Source organism: Protopterus annectens, chromosome 11.part0 (assembly GCF_019279795.1).
Source record: "Protopterus annectens isolate FY-2018-M chromosome 11.part0, PAN1.0, whole genome shotgun sequence".
NCBI classification, from domain to species: domain Eukaryota; kingdom Metazoa; phylum Chordata; order Ceratodontiformes; family Protopteridae; genus Protopterus; species Protopterus annectens.
In genome coordinates, this window is record NC_056745.1 from 1,046,304,877 (window position 1) to 1,046,319,583 (window position 14,707).

Sequence of the window (14,707 nt, forward strand, 5' to 3'; positions counted from 1 at the left end):
CACTGTGCAATACCTGGGCATTACTATGAGCATGGAGCCCCATAAACTGATTAAACTCAATTTCAAGCCCCATTTTTGGGAAGTGTCCAGAATTTACCTACATAAGTGGAAGCACTTAAGCCATCATTTCTTAGGGTGCATTCAGGCAGTTAAAATGTTTATCCTACCTAGAGCTCCATTTTTTCTGAGGCACCTTCATCTTGCCACATTTTCTCCCTTTATTAATAATATGCAAATGTTAATTTTTCACTTTATTTGGGCAGGAAAACATCAGAGGATTGGGAGGCAGAAAATGTTTCTGGTTAGTAGATTAGATGAGTTTGTACTTCCAGAAATACAGCAACTGGAGAAAGCTATTATAGGTAGTCTCTTCATGACAGTACATCATTCCAACAGACCCCTTTGTTTTTTGCTGAGATACAGCTTCAGATGCAGAATAGTTTCTGGCCCATCTTTACCCCTTCCCACAAGGTATGGGACCCTGGTAGTATGGATAGGTGGTTTGAAAAGAAGTGCTTACTGCAACAAAGAAAGGTGATGCAATGAAGAAAGGTGCACCCCCTACACTAGGCTGTCCTGGGATAGGTTCAGAGAGTTATTCCCCAGTCTCAATAATCAATGGCTGCAATATCAGCAGGTGCTCAATTTCCTTAGGTCCGCATGCTCGGTGGATGAGTCATGCTACATTATTAATTTTAGCAGTTGGTGTGGCCATCTCTCCTAGCTAAAATCTTAGAGTTTGCCCCGCATTACATTCTATTACTGGAGTCTTATGGAATTGACAGCTGCCTCAGTGTAGGACTTCTTGCCCAAATGGAATGGGATGTTAGACACACTTTTAACAGGCAAGTAATGGCTGGATTATTTGAATAGTGTTTGGAAATCTGGTATGCCTCAGGCAATACAGTTTACTTATGCTAAACTTCTGTATTCTTGGCATTATACCATGGTCAGACTGCATGCCCACAGGCTTTTGCAGCAGGCCAACTACTGGCATTGTGATAGGGCTGTGGCACTTTATCATCATCTGCTATGGTCATGCCCAATGGTAATGAGATTCTGTGATTATCTATATATGGGGATGCATGGGCCCTGCATGAGGCACTGCCAGACTGGTCTAATGCTCACTTCTGGTTGTCTGGATGTCAGTTCTCTTTTACTCACTTAGCATATGTGTGGAGTACAGTGTGCTGGTACTACACTGTCAGTTCTGTTCTCCTGTTGGAAAAGATGAGAATATTGAAATGGCTGCCTTTATTGTTAGGCAGCACAGACTCAGTAAGTTGTCACACAATGCAATTGATAAGGCTGCCTTGAATAATCTCTGGACCATTTTGTTGCTTTACATAGTATAAGGTCACATGTTACCGTTTAAAAGATATTAAAGTTTATGGGATCTCAGTTTGTATTCACAGTGAGAATGGGTGGCTTATGTATGCTTCCATAGTTAATGAGTTTCTCTTGTATTAGTCTTTGCTGCAGTCACTGTTTATCTACGTTTGATTGGGCTCAATGACTTCAATTTCTTGCATTGCTCAAAGCTTTCACCAGAGTTTATATTATCCTGTTCATTTTCAAAGTTTATCTTTGTTTAAAAGAAAGTTACCTTAGCTATACAGACCTCCAGAGCTGCTATAAACTGCACATTTTCATTTTTAATGGTGGTGGTGTCTGCTAGCACTCAGGATGTAAGTTCAGTGAGTTTAGCCAGTTTGTAGTTTTATTTAAATCTGCTAACTGTTCCATACTCCTTGTAAGAGTGCTCAGCCTCTAATATAGTTTCTTATTGTAAAACTGCCCAGCATATAACAAAAAGGAGGAAATTGTACTTTGTGAAAAGTAAGTTATGAAGCTCAACTAAAGAAAACATTAATAGTAATGTCTTTCAGTTTTTCCCGGTTAGGGCTCGCCACAGTGGAACTCCGGTACGATAATGATTGTCCGTGGATTTTTATGGTGACAAGTTGCCAGCCCGGTACTCAACCTTCAAAGAAGGCATACCCATTCACGCATGTACCTACCTGCATGTCTTTGAACATCACTCATACATATCCAAAAATCAATTCTTGGAGTTCTCCATGGTGGAGCAAATGTGATTATGATCCTCATGCCATGACAGCAAACTCCACCCCCACCTGGAGCTGATGTGTGAGGTACCTGGTGAGGAGGGTGTGACATTCAGGAAGCCATAAGGGTCATTTATGCTCTTGCCAGCATCCCTGCAATGAGAGCATTTGAATGGCCCTACCACATCCTTTGAGCAGAGGGGTGAAGGGTCCATGTTACTGTGGAGACTCACATTGCCCTTCCCATGTGAGTCATGCCCCTGAATACACATGGAATGAAGGCGACCACCCTTCCAGTGCTTAATGAGCATAACACCTACTCCTCAAACCACATATTTAAATTTTAGTCCCTCCTCTGAGGGGAACTATGCAATATGTGATTAGCTATACTCCACCCTCCCCCCAGAATGAGCACACTCATCCTCACATGCTGGCAGCATAAAGTGCCCAAGCTGCTAATCAAACAAGGAAACCACTGCTGGAACTTTAACTACTTTTTAAATCCAGGAGAGCTTTTTTTTCTGACCATTTTGTGGGTTCACACCTCTGAAGAATACCAGCCAAAATGTTAATGAAAATTCCAGTAAAATTATTTACGAAAGAGTTGCATTACTATCACTCAACTATGATTAATTATTTGCCGAGTTGTTTAATTGGTGTAATGTTTAAGGCTTTTGTTAGTGTCTACAACAGTGAAGGTTATGCAGTGCTTTTATGTCCATGCAACATATGTGAGTAAGTAGTCAGTACCAAATGCTAGGATATTAGCAAGGTTTCTATTAAGAAAACAGTCCACAATACATTTTAGCCTGGTGTGCCAATCAATTCAAAGGATGGGGTAGGGCCATTCAAATGCTCTCATTGCAGGGATGCTGCCAAGAGCATAAATGACCCTCATGGTTTCCTGAATGTCACACCCTTCTCACCAGGTACCTCACACATCAGCTCCTATGATGGCGCAGTGGTGCAGTGGTAGCATTGTCACCTCACAGCAAGAGGTTCTCCAGTTCAATTCTCAGCTGGGGTGCCTTCTGTGTGGAGTCTGCATTTCCTCCCTGTATTTGTGTGGGTTTCCTCTGGGTGCTCCAGTTTCCTCCCACGTTAGTGAGACATGCATCTGGAGCATTTCTCCCCGGGGCTCTGCTGAAAATTAGCTTTGTTCCAAGTCGGACTTTCCCGGTTAACAAATGTTAAATAAATAAATAAATAAATAAAATCAGATGGATGGATTTATGATATGTGAGAAACAAGTGGCAATAGTTGTGACCTACATAATTTTGGCTGGTCAGGTCTGGATGCATACTGAATTCAGCCAGTAGCAGAACTTACTCCAAGTGCTTTCAAAGAACCAATTTAAGGTAGGTGATTGGAGTTTTCCTGTGAGACCAAGTATAATACAGCAGGCTGACTTATTTCCACTCAGACCTGTAGGGTATTCCTAAAGGCAAATGGAGGCTAATGCATATTTACTGGAAGTGAGCTGTGGTTGTTGTATGTGAATGCTGCTACTCTCCCCACTTTTTTACCTACTACATGATTTGAATATATCATAAAGCCTGCAATATATATCTCTATATAACTGATGTAAGACGTTTGCCATGTATCATATATAGCTGATACAGCTGGCTTGACTTCAATAATCCAGGCACAAAATTCTGAGATTTTAGCACAAAACCTTCTGGCAATTAAGCAAAGAAATTTCAACTTTCTATTGCGGTAACTGATATTCTGAATCTAAAACCTGTTGTTAAGCAGCAAGGGCCGAGGGTTAGGTTTAGTATCACTTGATCATACAGGACACAACTGTAGTGGATAATAAAGGACTTCTGGAGGAATTGTGTATGACAGCAGTGACATTTCACTCTATGGGAACAAAGTTACCACTACTAAGATAATAAAAGGAGTCTTTGTACACTATCAGTCTTTAGCTAAATTACTCTGCTACAGTTGACAACACTGTTACCACACGTAATAAGGAGAAACCTACCTCAGAGTGGCCATGTTGAAGAAATCAACAATGTCTGTGAACTTGTGCCAGATGATGACTCACAGAGATGGCTGCTGAAGAGCTGCTCACTCAGCATATGTGTAAACTAGGTATGGTCTACAGAGGTATAATACCAGCTGCTAGTAGCTGGAGAGGGCCACATGTGCCACATGCTAGTTGTACCTCAGGCTTTATATGCGTGCACAGGTATCAGAGGAAACAGAGCTGTGTGCAGTCTGCACGGAACAGCCACTGTTATAGGTGTCAAATCTTCCAAGATGAGGTAGGTGAAACATAGCTCTCAACCTTACATCTCCAAAATGTGGCACACTACCTCTCACAATGTAGAACAAACAGACAAAATGTGAAACACCTACTAAACACTTACTAACAATGTCAACTAATAAGCTCACAGGAAGGTTAAAATGTGTTACTTTATGTTTACATAAAGTTATTTTGATGATTCAATGTGATTATTTACTATGAATATTAGAGAAAAAAGCCTTGACAATGAATGTATGACAGATCCTTTCAATGTGGAACCATGTGAAATATTTACATTAAGACTCAAAATGAGAAACTATCTATGATCTACACTTGAGAGGTGTTTTTTTAGCTACTGCTATAAGTTTCAAAGAGCATTTTACCAGTCTAGTTACTACCAGCTCTAATAAGATGTCTGACGAGTAAAATCACTTGCAGAAGAACATTGTTTATTACATTTAGATACAAAGAAAGAAACACATGGGATTCAACAACTGTTAAACTATGTGAAAAAGTTTGATTGGGAGGAGGAGGTTAAACTGGATATTGTTTACAGCTATTGATGTAAGGAATATGTCAATGAATCTAAGGGAATAGATAAAAAACAGTCACGCTCTCAATTGCCAAGACTGTCCAGCTGGTCCAAACTTTTATGCTCTAGCAATAAGGAAATACTTTGGTAAAAAGCATTTGCCAGTCTTTTTCCATTTTGCAGCATTTTTATGATGTAGGCAGTCTAAACTCGGTAAACCCTGTACCCTAGTATAAATTTGAAAGTTAAGAAGCTGTACTCCATCTAACTTTGAACAATAACTGTTTCATTATGCGTGTCTTGCCTTGGTTCAGCACAAAATATGATGAGGTGGGTGGAATTGCAGATAAAGACATTTAGTGCCAGATATAGGAATTTTGTCAGAAATGCTCTTTAAATGGCCTATGTGGCAATTGAAATGCTGCAAGCATTCTGCAAGGAGAAAAACAGATGTCTTGTTTTGTAAACAAGTCGCTGCTGTAGGCAGCTGGACATAAATCATTACATCACCAGGTCAATTAGTTTAAGTTTCTATTTGAAGTCACATTTCTCATGTAAGAGAAGGAATGCATACCTTAGAAGTAGAGAAACAAAAGTCACAGTGATTATCAAGCTACTTGAAATAATAGCAGAATGTCAAAATATTTTCAATATACATTTTTCCAAAAAAACATCAAATAACAAGAGAGCAGATAACTCCTGCCTCAAGCAGGATTCTGCTTAGGGAAAAGAAGTTTATCTCCACTGTAAACCATCACAGGAGAAAAGTACATAGTTTTACTAAGTGCCACAATGAATACTAACCTTTCCTGAAAAGGCACCAGTTATTTTAAATGAAAATAAAAAGACTGTAAAGCATCACAAACAGATTCAACATGACAACTTCAATACTAAAAAGTTGTGCAGATTTTAGTTGGAATTATGTTTATATTCAACTCACCTCTCTCCATTCTTTGTTTCCAATGCCTTGCACATACAAAACACAGACTGCAGAAAGAAGAGAGAACGTTTGTTAATTCACTGATGAGAGCAGTCTGACACAGTTATGAACATTCAAGATTCAGTACTTCCTTTCAAATAACGGATGCTGTTTTCTTGTATCCTCGAGGTTGGTGATTATAAAACAGAAAATTATGTACAGAAACAATCTTAAATTATTTTTCCATGAAACTGGTGTTTCTTTATAAGATGAAGTGATTATTAGGTTACTACAATGCAATTTTCAAAGCTGATGTGCTCATTTTCGATTATAGCACACTTCAGAGAACTGGCATGATTTTTATTTGTATACTCTGCACACAGTACTTATCATGTTATAGCATTCTTTCTCTCTGTGACATGCTTTCTCACTACAGATTATTACATTTTGTGCTGTGAAACATGACATTATACTACCATAACATAATAACCAGATGAGTGAAGACTTACAAGACTTATTACTTCAGAAATTACAGTGACATACCAACAGGGATGTTAACATACACTTCGACATACGCTTCACTGTACATACACTACATTGCCTACTTAAGTTTTTTTAATCCAAAAGAAGTAAAACTAAAGACACCGTAGGTTTCAATCAGATTGTCTGCAACTATATGTTTCACTGGGTACTACTCAGCCTATCACACTCCTTTCACTGGATCATGACTCATTGCAAACTGTTCATCAATAACCCAGTTCAGCTATCCCAGCTCATCAACTCTAAACATGACGAAGACAGGATTTCTCCACTGCAGGAACCATAGCAGTGATTGGAAGGTTTTGCTGGGTCAGTTGGTGAAGACTAGTTTGCCAGGCTTTATGAATCAATGGTGAGCATTATATGTTTGTTTGTGTCTTTCAGCTTTTCCCAGTTAGGGGTCACCACAGCGGAACTCCGGTCCGCTAATGATTGGCAGTAGAGTTTTACATGCTGGCTTGCCGGTCCTAACGCACAACCTTCAACGATGGAATGCCTTTTCACGCATGTCGCCACACAGAAGACGCTCTAACTGAGAATCGAACGGGCAAAGTCTATAACCATCTCATTATGCATTTCCTGGATGCACTTACTATCTAACTGGGTTTGGCTTTATTGTTTCTGAACAACCACTCTTACACCCCAGGCTTTTCATATTACAGCCATGACAGTCCCTAAGCATATAAACATTACTCCTATGTTTACGCCCTCATTCTAAAGCATATAAACATTATTCCCATATCTGCTCCATCACATTATAAAACATACAAGTTCCACCACCCATCTCAAACATCAACTCTTTCTTGGGTTCACTGTATCTGGAAGCAGCGAATGGTTCATAAATGCCATAAACCTTTTCTTTTATATGTGTAGGCTGAATAGGAAAACAGCCTCTATTCCTGTTTAGGCATAAGTATTTTCATCTTTGGTCAACAACCATCAAGCAAATTAATTTAATTGCCTTGTAGAATTATGGAATTTGTACAGCAAAAAAGAACCAGTTTTGCAAGGTGAAATATGACATGGAATCTTAATAGGCAGGAATGGAATAAATTAGGGAAACACTCCATCTAGCATGATAATTTTCTTTGTTTCCTTGCACACGTGTTCAGTGTCCTCTATCCATTTCAACAGAGGCTCATTCAGCAGCAATGTTTGAGTGAATGCAGTATAACTAAGGATTTTGATTGAAATTTGTAATAACAGTATTTGTGCAAGTATAACCTCATCTACAACACATTTCGTGTCTTTAGGGAAGCCAGTATTGTGGTGGTGCTGCGGTAGCATTGTCGCCTCACAGTAAGACGTTGTCCTGTTCGATTCTCAGCTAGAGCGTCTTTTGTGTGGAGACATGCGTGAATGGGCGTACCTTCGTTGAATGTTGTGCATCAGGGCTGGCAACTCGGCACGTAAAAATGTACTGCCGATCATTAGCGGACCAGAGTTCCGCTGTGGCAACCCCTAACCGGGAAAAGCCGAAAGACACAACAAGGGAAGCCACTATTTTATCTTTTGATGTCTCTTTCATACTTGGCAACAACATGTCCAGTTTATAAATATACTCAAAACTGCTTTTCCAGAAATGTTTAAACAAATTTAGATAGTTTATCGAAAACAATCAGCTCATTGCCATTACAATCCTATTTCTTAAATGGTGGTATTAACATAGATGCCTTCCATTTTCTTGAAAGCATATTTTCAATACACAGAAATGAATCAAGTTATTAATTGGGTACATGACAACCATGTCCTGCTGTCAACATCTAAGCAATCACAGAAGAAACAGTATGGCATCCAAATCTCACCATATATCCTAATAAATGTTAAAAATCAAATGGACCTGAGGTAATACACTACATTGTACTGACTTGTGTAATGGCCAATATCTGACACAGCCAAACAAGCTCTACATTGTACAGTGACAGATCAGAGATATAATCAATGGCTTACAAGATATCATATTACATATATGTAGTCCAAGGTCAAACAATGAAGAAAAGGAAAAACTCTACTGCCACCAAAATGAGGTTCTGAATAGTGTCTTTGATCTATCAACAATAAAAAAATGTCTGTCGACTGATTGCTTTACACCCTGCTTTCCAGTGCAATCTCCTAAAAGAAACTAAAAATTTGTGAAACATTATTTTGCAGCCATACTCGCCCAATGTTTTACATAAAGTGGCAAATAGTTAGTCTGCATCACCATTGTTCTTTCTCCCTAAGGTTATGGTATGCTGCACCAGTTTATTAAAACTAACAAAACAAGAGCACACCTTCCTGTTTGCCCTTAAAATAATCCAGCCTTCACACATTAGATTGTTACTAAGGTAACAGCCTGGGGGACTTTTCCACACCTAGCCAGGCTTTTCTGAAAGAATAATTATGCTCTGTATCCAAATAGGACATTGAGGGCCAAGCATTTATAATCCACCTCTGTCCATAAGAGACATAGGTGCCAGGCCCGGTGTAAATGTCCTATTCCCCATCCACTGGTCTAGGTTGCAATTAAATTGGGTAATAGACAAACTCATCTTCACATGGATCAGAAGCCTGTTCCATAAGAAAGGCAGTCTCTGGGATACTTATCTGTCTCTCCAACACATTCTGTTCAAGTCACATACAACATTAATCTCCCTAGAGACCTTGTACTTCTGGCATTGTGTGACTTACAAATATGCAGGAGATTCTACTGCTCTGAGCAGTCACACTTGCAAGGTGTAGACCACTCAATTGCACATACCACTAACATCTAACTTTTACATTCAAAGCAGAACTTCAGAGTCCTTAAAGATAGTATAATACTGTTTCAGCTCTGTCCCCAAGGGTATTTTCCAGCAGGTCATGCAGCAACTTGTTGCAACCCTTGTAACTTCTATAGCTACTTGAATAACAGTAAGTGTCTCTGTTAATAAATCTCCAAACATGGTTTCCAGTACCTTTAGCTTTTTACAGTTTGGAAGATACTCTCTTATTTCTGCAGTTACATGTGCAAGGGGGAGGATAAAATTCAGCAAGTCGTAGCCTAATGAGGAAACAATCATTCACTTAGCTTACATCTGTAAGTAGCATTATATTTTCAGTTGTATATGCATTCACCTTTAAACTATAAATTTTCACACTGGCAAATGAAGATTTGTACATTTTTACTCATTTTTGTTCACAATTTATTAAATTGGCAATTCCAATGTAGCTTTTTTATTTTACCTTTTAAACAGTTTGCACACATTTTAATTTGATACATCTCTAATGCAGTTATTTTATATTTTTGTATAATTTCCTTTTTGAAAAATAGTAACATTTTCCCATTTTTTGAGGTTCTCTCAAGCTAGTCCAAGTAATATAGCCTACATTCAAGACATTATTTCCATCCCACCTTATTTACTAAAGGACAATTATTTCTTCCTAAAATAGAAAAATAAGCTTCTGTGGTCAAGGACACCACATACACAAATGCTGTAGATATACGCAACCTGCTGGCAGACATGTTCAGTGTAAACTTCACTTCTCTGTCTCCCCCCATCAGTAAAACAGGACATCCCCAATACTTGCCCCCCTCCCCTATCTCTAGGGGGCAAGTCATCACTGCCCTCTCAAAGGCAAAAAATACAGCCTCCTTAGGACCCGATAACATCCCAGGCTGCATTCTACATGAACTCAGGCAGGAACTTGCAGCACCATTAGGAACTCTATTCAACCAAAGCCAGAGTACTGGCTTCATCCCAGCAGATTGGAGAACAGCTACTGTCATCCCTTTGCAGAAATGTGGAGTGTCCACCGATCCAAGAAATTATAGACCAATCAGCCTAACTAGCCTGAACTGCAAGGCCATGGAGCAGATTATCATGGACCTCATTAACAAGGACATTGGCAACCTCCAGACACTTGATCCCACACAGTTTGGTTTTGTCAAGAGGAGGTCATGCCTGTTAAATCTGGTTGACTTCTTTGAGACAGTTACCAAGGCCACAGATGAGGGGAAGATAGTGCACAATGCCTACCTTGACCTGGCCAAAGCCTTTGATACCATTCTCCACTCAGGTATAATAGATAAACTCTCTCAACTAGGCATCAATCCATATGTTACCAGATGGGTAGCAAACTGGCTCACTGATAGAACCCACCTAGTAAAAACAGAGGAAGCCACCTTAAGTAGCAGACCCGTAATAAGCAGTGTACCTTAGGGGTCAGTCTTGGGGCCTCAGCTGTTTGGCACACACTACTCAGAGGTGCAGGCCAAATCTAGTGGGCTATGGTTAACCAAGTATGCAGAAGACTGCAAGCTGGGCGCTTCATCAGTTCCCCTAGTGATGTGGACATCCTCCAAGAGGATCTCACCCAAACAAATGACTGGTGCCAGAAACATGGCCTCAAACTGAATGCCAAAAAATGCATCATCATCCCTTTTGGGGAGAGTGATGTCCCCACAAATTATCACATTGATAATAAGGTACTAAGCATGCAACTAGTCATGAGGAACTAGGGCACCCTGACTTTTGACTACCATACTGCCTCCATTGTACAGAAAGCTTTCTACATGGCCCATCTCATTAGTAAGGGTATCTCATCTAGGAACAAGGTGGTCATAACATCCCTGTATTCTTCACTTATAAGACCCATTATTGAGTACAATGCCCCTTTTGGCATGTACCTCACAAAGCACATGCAGCAGCTGGAGAGACCACAGGGGTTCCTGACCCGGAGAATCCAAGGCCTCTACCCTACACAGATAGGTTAAAAGCCCTGTCCCTCTACTCAGTCTCCTACAGACTCCTCAGAGGTGACCTCTGTCTGGAATATAAAGCAATCTCAGACCTCGCCCTGATGGGACTGCTGCATATCCACAAGTCAAGCTCCACTCAAGTAACCCGCATGTGCGACCTCAACCTGGTTTGTGACATCAATAGGACTTGTTGGTGGGACAGATTTATGTCCCAGAGACTCCCCCTTTTTTGGAATAGACTCAATCTCTACATAAAGCAGAGTACCTCATTAAACCTTTTTAAGTGCAACCTGGATAACTGCATGGGGAACAGAAAATGCACCCCTGGGATTCCACCTGTATTCCTGCTGGACAGTGGCATAGGGTGCTGACATGTTGGAACATGGGCTAAATTCTTGGCTAGGCTTGTAAGGCCCTCAGGGCTATCAGCCTAGTAACTTCCTATGATTCTATAATTCTGACTGTGGTAAAACAAAAAAAAATATTTTACCACTCATATCTAAAACAATACCCATTTTGTTCATAGGTTCATAGGCTATTAATCTGTGATGATCTTAAGAAACCTAGGCTAACATTAACATGGAAGTTTTTTAGTCTTATATTTTGTCATTATAAAATGTACCAAAGTTCATTAAAGAATCTATGGGTTCAGGTTGACTTAAAAGGTCAAAAGTTAGTATATAAAAAAAAAAGACTGGGATAAAAAACGAGTAGACCTACAAAAAGAAATTGATGAACTAAAACTTACATCAAATGACAAATCTGCATTAGATGACATATGTAAACTGAAAAAGGGATATTGGGATATCATGCAGCATAAAATATCAATAGATCTGGAAAAAAATCAGATCACAATCCTATTCAATTAATCCCAAGAGTATGCACAGGATTGTGATTAGATCTAAATATTTAAATGAAAAAAGTCATACAAAAGAAATAATATTTTATTTATTTATTTTATTTATTTTACATTTGTTGACCAGGCTAGTCTAGTTGGATATATGTCCATTTTCAGTAGAGGCCTGGGGAGAAAAGCTCCACACAATACAAATCAAATTCACAATTACAGAAGTACATATTTAGAATGCAAATACATTATATTGTAAAGATAAGAGAAGTAAATAAGAGGTTGCAAATTTATAAAGTACATAAAGAAGGTTACAGATATTTGAAAAAACTTAGTAGAGTTAATAAGAAGTTATATTTAATTGTTGCAAAAGAATACTAGTTAAGAAAAGAGAAGAACAACAATAGTGTAGATGTAGATAAGAAAGGAAGATAAAGGAAAATGAAATGGAGTAGCAGTTAGGTAATAAATCTAGAAATAATATGTGTTACTTTTTAATGAATCCAGTAACAGCTAGCACTATGATGGAGAGGAAGCATAGTAGTATTTAATATGAAATAGTATGAGAGAATAGAAGCATAATAAGTTGTAAAGATGAAATATTTTCAGAGATGAGAAGGTAGGTTGATTAAGGTAATAATGGATAAGTTGGTCAGTCAGGTTTAGAACAGGGGCACATCCAATGTGTTTTCAGGAAGAGCTTAAGTTTATTTTTAAACAGAGTAGTAGAGGGAGGTGTGGTAAGTTCAGAGGGAAGTAAGTTCCAGGTTTTTCCAATAGAATTAGAAAACAGAGAGTCTCCAGCTCTATTGTTTGATTTATTGATGTATACAAGAAATTTTTGTGATGATCTAAGGGACTTAAGGTTATCATTGGGGTGAATAAAGTTAGATAGGATGGGTGTTTTGGTAGGCTGATAAAGTATTTTGTGGACAATGGCCAGTTGATTATATTTTAGCAGTTGCTGAAATTCAAGCCACCCAAGATGCTTTAGATTAATACAGTGATGTGTTCTATATGGGTTACCTGTGGCAAATCTGGCTATGCTATTATAGGAGTTTTCTAGTTTCTTAAGGTTATTTTTGACAGATTGGTAAATATGGGTGAGGCATAAAAAAGGGTGGAGATTAAATGGGTGTGGGCAATGGTTATTCTTGTTGCAGGAGTGAGGAAGGATTTAATCCTATACAGAGAGCCTATTTTTTTATTTGTAGTTTTTAGAATGTTGTTGATATGGGTACCAAAGTTTAGGTTATTATCAATGGTGATACCTAGTAGTTTGGTCGTTAGATCTTGGGATATAAGTGTACCATCACAGGATGATACAGTGAAGTCTGTTGGGGGAGATTTACTGGTAGGTGTAAACAGGAGAAGTTTAGTTTTTTTAGGGTTTAATAGGAAACAGCGTTTTGTAAACCATAGTTCTACAGAGTTGAATGTGTTTTGAGATATGGTGTGAAGTTCTGATGCAGTTGTGGCTGTGCATATAAGTGTGGAGTCATCTGCATATTGGATACAGGTAGCTTGGGGAACTACTAGGTGAAGGTCATTGATGAATATAGAGAACAGGAGAGGGCCCAGTATGGAGCCTTGAGGAACACCAATATTAACAGGTAGCTGGGTAGAAAGAGCATTGTTCCAGAGTACTGCTTGATGTCTATTATTTAAGTAGGAATGGAACCATTTTATAGCTAGTGGGTCGAGAGACAGAGATTTGAGAATGTTTATGAGTTTAGTGTGATTTACCATGTCGAAAGCCTTGGACAGATCTATGAAAAGTGCAGAGGAGAGCATGTTAAGGTTTCTGTTGTTATTGATGGTGTCAATAAAGGGAAGGAGGGCAGTAGTTGTGCTATGGGAAGGTAGGAACCCATGTTGGGTGTTGGAAAGCAGGTTATTATGGAGAAGGTGGTCTAGTAATTGCCTATGGATACATCTTTCCATGATCTTAGATAGAGAAGAAAGTAGGGCAATGGGTCGATAGTTGGAGAGTTCAGTGGAGTCTCCTCCTTTATGAATGGGAATAATATGAGAGACTTTCCAAAGTTTGGGGATATATCCTTCAGTGATGGTTCTATTGATGAGGATGGAGACTGGGTAAGCAAAAGATTTGTCTGCTATCTGTAGGTATTCTGAGGGTAGTTGGTCTACAGCAAGAGTACATGGTTTCAGTTTTTGGATAAGGGTGAGAATAAATGATGTGGGGACAGGTTGGAAGAGAAAAGGAGGAGGTGGGTTAGAGTCAGATTTAGATGTTGTTGTGTTTTGAGGAGAGAGCTGACAGGCAAGAGTTTGAATTGCTTTGGTAAAAAAGGTGTTAAAGGCGTTAGCAGTTTGTTTAGGATTGTCTTTGTCAGTGCCTTGTGGGTTAGGTGTGATAGATTGACTTGGATGTAATAATTTATTAATACTTGACCAGAACTTTTGAGGTTTATTATGGTGGGTCTGCTGAAATTGTAAATAATAGTTTTTTTTATCAAATACTATGGCTTTTTTTGTTTAATTTCTCAGTTGTTTGTTGTTTTGGATGTCAGTATGGTTTTTAGTTAAGCGTGATTTATTCCAGTATTTATTTCTGAGATGGATTTTTTGTTTGGTTTCCCTGGTAAGCCATGGAGCAGATTTAGTTCTTATCCTTATAGAGCGGGTAGGAGCATGATGGTTGACTATGTTTAGGAAATCAGTATTAAAGTAATCAACAGCTTCATCAAGAGAAAGGTGTTTTAAGGGGGACCAATTGCATGCCTTAAGTTCGCTAAGGAATAGATCTGAGTTGAATTTTTTCTTGGTTCTAATTACCCTATATATGGGTTGAATGGGTGGATTGGTTTT

The 14,707-nt window shown here is 38.9% G+C and overlaps 1 protein-coding gene across 1 annotated transcript in view; it reads right to left on the reverse strand.

Moving 5' to 3' along the window:
- LOC122815689 (copine-8) overlaps positions 1-14,707 on the reverse strand; it is a 3,116,673-nt gene that overhangs the window by 2,332,327 nt on the left and 769,639 nt on the right. The window contains exon 3 of the mRNA XM_044088391.1: positions 5,790-5,836. Coding sequence (XP_043944326.1) covers positions 5,790-5,836 — 47 coding nt within the window. The remainder of the gene's footprint in view (positions 1-5,789; positions 5,837-14,707) is intronic.